Raw genomic sequence first — 10172 nt, forward strand, 5'->3', positions numbered from 1 at the left:
ATTTTGTATCATACTGTTTCTCTTCTACACAGTACAGCTTTCAAATTCTCAAATTATAATGCCATTAATCGTTAAAAAAGCTCTTTTGAAAATATCCATGAGACTTTTCTGAGTATTTATCCTTATTTGCGTTGTATGTGTCTTGTGCAGAGGAAATGTATCTCCAAAGACTTCTTTAGAATTGTCTTGAGCAGTGTATTTTTCTAGTTCAATCAAAAAAATAATTAAATGGAATAAAACAAGTGAAAACAATTCAATACACCATGAAATAATCTAACACTAACAAAGGTTCTAAGTTCTGCTAACCTCGTCAGGAAAAGAAAAGCCTTTATAAAAAACTGTCAAATGACAAATTTTACATCTTATATAAAAGAGAGAACAAAGCCATGTTGCCGTAAAACCAAAACCAGAAATTGAACTTGACCCTCGGGTGCAAGCTTGTAAATGCTACCTGTATGAGAACAGCCCACAGGAAGAAGTTACACCAAATTTGCTTGTGTGTTTGCTTGTTCCTAATACAGAACAAGTGTTTTGAGAAGCCTAGCAAACTACCGCAGTGTAGTACAGGTAGACTAGCATTATCAGATGGGCAAGGGAAAAATAGGCTTCTCACTCATGTCTATGTTCAGTAAGAGCTCAGAGTTCCCTTGGACTTCTTTGGAAATCTCAGTAACGCCTTTGAGACATGTCTCTATTTAAAAGTTAATATTCATTTAGAAATTCAGTTCACACATAGAGAATGGAAATATCACTGTTACGTAGAAGCCCTTGTGTATGTGACAGAGGACTAAGAGTCTTTTATGGCAACTACTACGTATGCAACGTCTCACGCCATGTATTTACAAAAGGAAGCAGTGTTCAGAGGTCTGGGATTTAGTTTAATCCTCATTTTTGAAGGGAAAAATTTACTAAAACCGGGAACAGAAATACTTCTTGCTACACCTATAAACATAGTTAGCAGATATAGAGAAATGTTTTACTGATAAATATCTGAAAACTTCTAAAAATGAGCATTTTCCTTGAGTTCTTTTTGTTTTCATTGAGTACATTCTTGGTAAGAAGATAAATGTGCTTTTAGGGGCTGCAATGGGATTTAGCATTCTGTTTAATGTTAAAATCTTTACAAAAATAGCTTATACATGATTAATAGATTTTTTAAAATATAACCAGTTATTAAAAGCCCAGCATTATTATGGCCTGCTTATAACACCTTTATTACTTTGTTATAGAATTGATGCCTGTAACCATCAATACCATCCATCCTTTTCAAGGATACAACACAGCTATAAAATCTATTAATCACGCATTAACCTGTTATAATTGTTTATAGTGTAACCAAATTAAATTTATGGTTTTCACCTCAAGTAATACATTTCAAATTCTGAATGTAATTCTTTATGATATAGGGAGTTATCAAGCACTGAGACTTGGTGTGCAAGACAACTAAATGATCATGTCCTTGGTGTGTGAACATTTCAGTCTAATTAGTCTAGTTCTGAATGGTTTTATTCTGACAACGTACTTAAAATATAAGGTCATGTTTTTAGAAATAATATGTACTATTGTTTTCATAGTTTTTAAAAAGAAAAAAGAAATCTGAGAAAATGTAATTTCTCAAAAATAAATACTCCAGACCTTTTAGCATTCTGTTCCCCCCTTGTAAATAGCACAGCCATTTGCCAGTATCTGTCTCCTCTGTTTTACAAGAAAACGCTCTTTAGCCATTAGATGAATTTTTTGTTAGAAGTCAATGATGTGATGCTGGAAATTATTTTGTAAAGAACACTCTGAGGTGCAAGGTGGTTGGGTTTATTCCTTTTGGTATACGGTTTCACTGGATAACGTTGTTTAAAAAGAGAAAGAAACAAAAGCAAAGCAAAACAAAAAACTCCCTGGGACTGAAATACTTTGTATGTGTTGTTATTTGCAGTGCATGCCAAGACATTCATGGGCACCAGAGCCAACCTGGCGAGCTAATTAAATATATAAATGTATGTGTTTAAAACAGCCTTATAAGGAGCATTGGAAATCTGCAAGATGAGCGAATATCTTATAACTTCTTCCGCAGGTGCGAGGATAGCTACAAGCCATGGACTTTCTGTCCTGCTTCTTGTTTGTGGCTTTGTGAAGGGTGCTTTGCTTTAATCTAAAAGTGCTGACTTTTTCCAATATCACTTTCTCTTCTTAAAGCAAAGAGCAAATCGCCTGTAAAATCCACGGAGCGGACAGCAAAGTTGACCCTAACCTCCAACCACCACTCTGCACCCAATGTACTCTAAATCTCTACACAAGGAGCACCTTCTTCAGGAAGTACAAACAAAAATACTAAATAAATAAAATTAAAAAAAAAAATATTATAAAAAGAAGAGGATACCACATGTTTTCTTGATATATCTTATTTTCTTTGGCGTATCACTGATCTTTTATTTGAAGAGAACTGGTGTGATGTAATCAAATGTTTTGTAACAGCAAGACCTAGTTTCCTTTTCTTTCGGCAAGGAGAAGCCTCATCCTTGACTTCTCAGGGGTTGGCCTGCGAGTCATCATTATTACAGAATTAACCATCGATGACATTTGGTTTCCTACGCTGAAAGAACCGTTCCAGCCTGGAAGCAAACAGAGGCAAAATAATGAAACAAAACATAGTGATTTAACATCGACCCCAATAAAATACCCCACAAACTTTATAAAAAAAAATATTCTTTTTTCATTTTTTTTTCTTTTTGCATGAGGAATAGGGAGGAGAAAAGGAATTCTACAAAGCAGCTAAGCAGACTAGAGGATGTTGTTTCTGGAGGACAAATTTTTTTTTTTCTTTAGAGTTCTTTAGGTTTTGTGGTTTTTTTTATTTTATTATTATGCATTTTCCCATGTGGGTTTTTTTCCTGTCTTTTTTGGTTGTTTCTTGTTCAATGGTGGCAATTACTGACTTAGGCCAACCCCTGATGACTGTGTGGAGGTTTATATATATATATACATCTTTTTTTTGGTTTTGTGTGCGTTCTATATTTCAGTGTGTTTTCTCTAATTTTGCAACTCCTGTATATGCAAAACTAACTTAAATTCTGTAAATTGCTTACAGTCTGTGTGATATAACTTCAGAGTAGACATACTTGGTCCTCATGCAAGCCAGTTTTTAATATTATCTATATGTCGTGCCACCAATCAACATCTTTATTTCCTTTTTTGACAAAACATCACTCTTTAGTTTGTAATTCAGTACTGTGTGGATTTTGTAATACATACATTCACTTCCACAGGTTTGACCCCTTTCAGCCCTCTGTTTACTCTGTAAATGCACATTAAAATTTGTTATGGTCTCTAGACAATGAATTATTTTAGTTTTGTGTATGTTGTGTTGGAGTTCAGTTGCTGAAAGCTCTTTTAATTTGTGATGTTTATAGAGAATTAAGTGATTCGGTCACTAGAGACTGTAAAACGCAGGTTTGCAGTTGAATACTGCATGTAAAGGAAGGTTAGAAGGGGAAAAGAGACAAATAGAACATGGCTTAAAGGATATTCTTTTGGTAAAGAGTTTTAGGAAAGTGAATTTATTACATTGGTAAAGTATATTTACATCACAGCTCTTTCTACATGGCCAAAGAAGTGTCTTTTTTTTTTTACTTTTTCTGGAAGTGGATTGTCTTTACTCATTGCTATTCTTAATTAAAATACTTTATGTCTGTGAACTGAATGTGAGAATTTTGCTGTTGAATGAAGTAATATGCATTACATGAATTACATTCATTAATGCAGGAAGGAAAAATTGCTACCATTTGCAGCTGCAATCAGGAAGGTTTTTTTTTCTTGTTCCCCTCCTTCCACTGATGCTGAACAATCCACACCCTTTCATTTACCAGCACAGACAATCACGTATACCACATGCTTATTATGATCTATTTACAGCAGCATTAAGTAGCTGCAGTGTGGTCAGCTGTGTGATTTCTCCTCATTTTGCAAGTAATATAGAAGGAAGTAAAACAGTATGTTTAGTATCTCACCAGTCCGTGGCCTACAGGCCTAACATTTTATTTTTAAATGCCCATAAGTCTGAAGTTTCCCCCCATTAATTTCCAAGGAGAAAGAACAAATAGTCAAATAGAATCAAAGGGTAATACACGAACATTTTGGAAGAGGATAACATATTTGTGCAAATCTTATTTCCCTTAACCATAGATTGTGTACTATACACTTGACTGGGAATAGTCAGCCTTTCTTTGTTTTTAGAAGTCTTAGCAGTAATAAAGAGAGTAGAAGTTTTGTCTAATAGAGATAAATCAGGAATAACTGTCACAAGAAAAAGGGGAAAAGTTCTTTTATTTCAACATAAAACTAATGACCCACTAAGAATATTGTGTATTGAAAAGGTTTTGCTCCATAGGAATAACATTTTACCAGCTTACTGACAAAGGACATAGAAACAGTCCCCGTTAGAGTGTTCTGAATCAAAACAAATATTGTGGACCAAAGAGGAAGTAAATGAAAAAAAAGAGCCAGAGCTTTTAAAAGTTTCATTTTATGACCATACCTTTGGAACAAAACTTTCAGAGTTATGGAGGAAAGGCTGCATTTTCCCCATGAAATGTATATCTGTGAGTGCATACTGTGAGAAGTTCCCGTGTGGAGTTTGGAAACCTCAGTTTCCATTGGTCTTAAGCAGAACTAAATGCTTAACATCACACGTGTTTCGTATGTTTACTGTATACATATATCTTGTATGAATATTCCATGTATGCACATAGTCCTATAGACAACCTGCAGTGACATACGGCATTTTTCAGAAGCAGTTTTGCCTTGCATTGTTAAAGTTAGCCTCTGGTTACTATGTTAAACTGATACCGTGTTTTGCTTTATGCTGTTAGATGCTTAGATATAAATCACCATGTACTAGAAAGTAAGATTAAAGAACCAGCTGAAATTAAAAGCAGAATTCTAGACCACTCGGACTAGTTTGACACAACTCAGAAGACATTACCAAGGAAAGTGCCGTATTGTGATCTGCTATTGTTCTTCAACACTGTCAGCAAAAAATGGTCAAAAGAAATCTGTAGGACTTTTGAAAAGCCTTTAAGTCTTGCATGAGATGCTAAGGGAGTGCTGTAGAACTCCTTCTTCCCCCCTCCCCAAGATAATAAACCCAGATTCTTCAGATGACACTGGTTCAGCACTTCTGGTTGCAGATGTAGAGCCTAGCTTTACAGTTTCTGCCAAGCTGTGTGGATGTATCAGCAACACCTCCTAATAGGAGCAAGTATTGCGTTTCTAAATTCTATGCTGTGTCTCAAAACAGAAGTAGCCCCCCTTTTTCTTAAGAATTCAGTTATGAGTGATGTTTGGTATAGGAATGGAACCACTGCCATTTTCTGCTCTGGCCCAGTTCTAGTTTGGATTTAACACTAATGGAGAAAAAAATGGCATAATTGTATCCTTAGAAGCTCCATTGAGTTAAGTATCTAAAAGGGCAATTTACATCTAACAGTGACAAAATCTCTCAAAACTCAATGTCCTTAACCTTTCTGCAAAAATAGTCTAGTTTTGAGGTGGTCATTTACATGACTCATGCTTCTCACTTGGTGTCCACAAGACCTCATTGAATATATGACTTTCTTCAGGTTGTTCTAACAGCTTTTGTTTTTAATAGAGGAGTAAACACAGGTGAGTATGAAACACTTTTTGTATTTCAAGATATATGCTATCTAAATACAGCTCACACACTTTGAGATGTTATGTCTTGTGAAGCTAAAAGAAACATATTCCAACTCCATTAAATATCCCTGACAGCTTTTGTACTACATGAAAAAAGATCTATAGCTCTTTTGTACTAGTATCAAGGATTAGTACTGCTACAGAGCCTGTCCCATAGATTCTCCTTCATTTCAGTGTTTACCAATATTCTTTTAATCTTGAACTTCATGCGTGCAAGTTGCTGCATAACATGTTTGAACTTCCCTTTCTTAATCGCCTTTTGTAGATTCTTTCAAGACATTTATGGAGGAAGAGGGGTGCTCAGACCATACATTTAAAAAAGCTTGGCAGACCAATTTAAGATAGACTCTTTGTTCCTCAGAACTCCTGTTAAGAAAGGTACTAGAAAATTTGAATGGTAAACACTGAATCTATGATGAATTATTGTTATTTCTTTTTAATTCTCAATATTGAATATTTATATTACAGCACTACCCAAAGGCAAAGATCGGAAGTAGGTATAAACATATGAGGCATCACAGCAAAAGCAATAGGATTGCTTGGAGGTTCATACCTATGCACATAATTCAGTGCCGCTGCGATTTAGGATCAGAACATGCCCCAGGACCAGTTTTTCTCACATTCATTCTTTGAAGTATTTTACCTTCATTGAAATAAAATGGGGAAACAGTTGCCACTGCAGAAATCTGAATGCTTGCCTAATATTTTTCAGTGTTAAACATTACACTTCTAATGATCTCTACAGTGATGTCATCATTTAGTTCACCATTTAAAAAAAAAAAAAAAAAAAAAAAGACTGCGCTGCTGCCAATATTCAACTCCTTCCTCAGAAAAAAGGAAGAGAAAACAATCTAAACCTTTGTTATTTGCAGGACAGGGGAACATTTGTCCGTGACATTACTATTGGTAAATGTCAAATGTTGTTTACAGAGCTAAAAGCATTAAGAACCAAGATTGGGATCATCATATTTTGCAATATAAATTTTTAAAGGTTAATCTTCTATGATTAGCTTAGCTAAACAATGCTAAGCACAAAGTAAATTGCTTAATGCAAGTCACCATAAATGGCTTCAGTCTTTTGTTCTGAGCTTCCGAAATATTGATTTATTTGATTTCACAGTCATAAAGTTTGCACATACATTCACATAATTGAAAGATTATACACTGTTTTCCTACTGCTCTTCATCTAAACAGTACAAGAAGACAAGAGCAAAGAAGAAAGTTAAATTTGTCTGTAATAATGAATCACAATCAATTGGTAGAGTTACTTGCAAGGAAAGAGAAGCCTGCTTTCTTGAAAGTCAAGTGTAATTGCAATCTTATTTCATTTTCTGTTTGTGCTATTCTTTTGTTGCCAGCTTTTCAATCTAAAAAAGACAATACTGTGTTTCTTACTACTCACTTCTTACAAGGTGACAGAGGACAAAATAATGTTGCTTTTGTTACGAAAGAAGCTGGGGGGAAAAAGAATTGTTTCATTTAACAACAACCTAAATGTTTACAGTGTCCTATCACCTCAGAATGTCTCTGCTCATAGGTTTATGGGGAAGGAGTGACAGAGAAGGTGTTTTGTGTTTCAGCTTGACTTCCCAGATCTAAGAGTGTTCTCAGTTAATTGTTATCTTACAGCTAAGGACAGGACTCTTCTGTAAGTTTCACAAATACAGTACTTTTTCCTGTAACTACCAGTGACAGATTGGTTTGAGTTTTGAAATGATAGATAAATACTTGCAACTCAGAATATTTTTTCTTAGAGTTATAAATGTTGTGAGGAATGGCAACTATTAAAGCCATAAACAAGTCTGGAAGAATATCACAAACTAGTAATCTCTCAAAAGTTTCAAAATATGACAAACACTTTGCTCAAAAAAAGGTTTTTGGTGGGATTTTCATTTAAAGTTTTATTGTAACCCACTCTTTTAAAAAAGTAAGGCAATGTTTACATAATTTCATAAGTATTGTAGATTGTTGTGGTTTTTGTTTTGCTTTGTTTTGTTTTTTTTTTAAATATGTTTCTTAGCACTCAAGATAACAGAAAAGGCTTAAAAAGAGACCCAATAGCATTCTAAAGCTGTGTATGTGTGAAGAGCTGATTGCATTAATGGCAAAAAAAAACAGACAAAAACCTCCTGGCCTTGAATTCTTTCTAATCAGATATGAGAAATGCCAGGGAAGGGAAATGGCCAGGAAAAAGCTGTTGGAGTGATTCTGGTGATGGTGATCTGATCTTTGTCTTTAACCTTTCCAGTATACTTCTTGGAACCACCAAGGGCATAAATTCTGAAAGGACTTACTGTGCATGTGCAGCAGCAGAAATAATGTATGCAATAAAGCTGACGATCCTGTGCAAAGCACAGGACCCAGTGAGTTTACACAGTGGCACCGTGCACATGGGCAGAATAGCTGGCATTGTCTGGATTCTAGAAATTCTGAATGCCTGGTATGTACTGAACATCTCATCACACATCCCAGAAAGAGCTGCAAGATATAGGCTGCTCTGACCTCTGAATAGGATTTGTCTAACTAGAAATGTTGTTTCCTTTCTAAGGCTCCTAACCTATAGGACAAATAAAATATAGAATACTGAAAAATAAAGAATGTTGAACAAAATTCCTCAGGTATCTCCCTCACTTTGTGTGTTTGTGATTGATGCTTCTTACGTGGAAGTTCAAGAAAACTGCTCTCCTCTGCAATAACCTCCACAAATGGACTTGGAGAATATTGTTTCACCTGAAGTTTACAGCCCTACTTTATTACCTTCACTTTTGAAAGGTATGCCAACATTTAAATAGAATATAAGCAAATAAAAAGAAGCAAAAGCAGAACATTGTGCCAAATCCTCACTCAAAACAATATAAAACATAAATTCTCAAGTATATCTAATAAAAAACCTAACTCTTTTAATGGACACATTTAAAGAATCACCGATTTCTCATCATGAACTTTAAGGAGACATCTGGGAATTTATGCTCTATTATTCATTTGTTTCAAAAAACAACAATCTTAGAGATGCTTGCAATTTGGTAAATTAAATGCTATTTAGTATGGTGAACTATAAAGTTAAACAATATAGCTTATCTAAAACATTTGTTATGAAGATGTACACAGAACACACAGAATTATAGAGACAGACCTGCTAAATCTGTGGTAACACAGATTTTTTTTTCAGCAGATGGATAAAGCAGATGGATGATTTGTGTTTTCTTCACACTTTGCCTACTGATCAGCAGTTGCCAGCAGTAATATCAGTGTCTACCCCGGAAATATATACATGCAGAGCATTTTTTCATTAGCCACTTTCCTTCATCAGACTAGGCTTTTGGTAGTCCTCAGAAATACGTAGTGCATAAAAAACCCACAGGCAGTTACACAGAAGTATGTGGGCCTTCAAGTATTTTCACTGGACAAATAAAACTAAGCCAAACATTTCCTTAGGAAAAGAAAGACATGATGTTATTCTGTAAGATGAGTTTGTTGTATACAAGTTATATTTGAGACAGTGTTCAGAAAGATTTGCCATCACATATGCCACAATGGAGGCTCTACTTGAAGCATTCCCATTGCAAAATTCTAAAATATCTTATTTGTCATCATTTTATTGTGGATTTCTGTATTGTATTCTGTGTTCTGTTTCAGCAATTTAAGCTACTAAGCCATACAACATGGCTGAACTGGATAAGAAGCACTTGCACAATTTGTTTCACCAGGTCAATTTTGAGGCCTCTGACTTCCTAGCTGTACAGTGGTAACAAGCAGGTGGAGTGGCAGAAAGGTTTTAAAATGTCACAATTATTTCTGGTCACCAAAAAAACCCACAAAACAACCAAACCATCTGGGGGGATTTAAAAGCTATGTCATCCAGGAAGCTGGCACGAGATCTACTGACAAACAAAGCACCTAGTGTAGGTGAAGCTATGCCAGTGGAAGACCACAACACTGGACAGGTGAGATAAATAAGCTGGCAACTCCTTTTCTCTGTCCAGGTTCCATCTACTGCAGAGGGCTCTTCTAGTAACGCTTATATTAGCATGGGTATAGGTTTTGAAACTTCATTACATAGGCAAGGTCTTAACACATCTGAACCTACCACTGGAATGGTTTGTTTCTGTACTAACTGTAGTCATTCCAGAGAAGGACTGATGCTCAGTGTGACGGGATCAATGAAAACACCGTTGTAATGATTAATGGGTAAACAAGCAGAAAATATATTATGACATACATGAAACTACGCATATAATAAACTCTAAAAATAATAAAATGACATGACACATGTTTCTGCTGCATGCTGCTGAGGAATACTACATGCAGGTTTGGACTCATTATCAATGACAGCACCAATACCAGAATGTGGCAGTGAGATAGAGCCCTACCTCAAAATGGAGCTGCGATGGCTGAAGCCATTGTATCCTAAGAAGTAACTATGAGTACTTAATGATAGATAGAAAATTTTCAAGTGAAAGTGGACA

At 35.3% G+C, this 10172-nt stretch overlaps 1 protein-coding gene across 3 annotated transcripts in view; it reads left to right on the forward strand.

The window, feature by feature from the left end:
- VSTM2A (V-set and transmembrane domain containing 2A) overlaps window positions 1-8319 on the forward strand; it is a 33930-nt gene extending 25611 nt beyond the window's left edge. The window contains exon 5 of one of the 3 annotated variants that reach the window (XM_063326252.1): window positions 1931-2060. In XM_063326252.1, the coding sequence (XP_063182322.1) occupies window positions 1931-1977 (47 nt within the window). In that variant the 3' untranslated portion in view covers window positions 1978-2060. The other 2 variants (XM_063326250.1, XM_063326249.1) reach the window with 2 other exon arrangements.
- Window positions 8320-10172: the final 1853 nt, after the last annotated feature.

This window comes from Chroicocephalus ridibundus, chromosome 2, assembly GCF_963924245.1.
Source record: "Chroicocephalus ridibundus chromosome 2, bChrRid1.1, whole genome shotgun sequence".
NCBI classification, from domain to species: domain Eukaryota; kingdom Metazoa; phylum Chordata; class Aves; order Charadriiformes; family Laridae; genus Chroicocephalus; species Chroicocephalus ridibundus.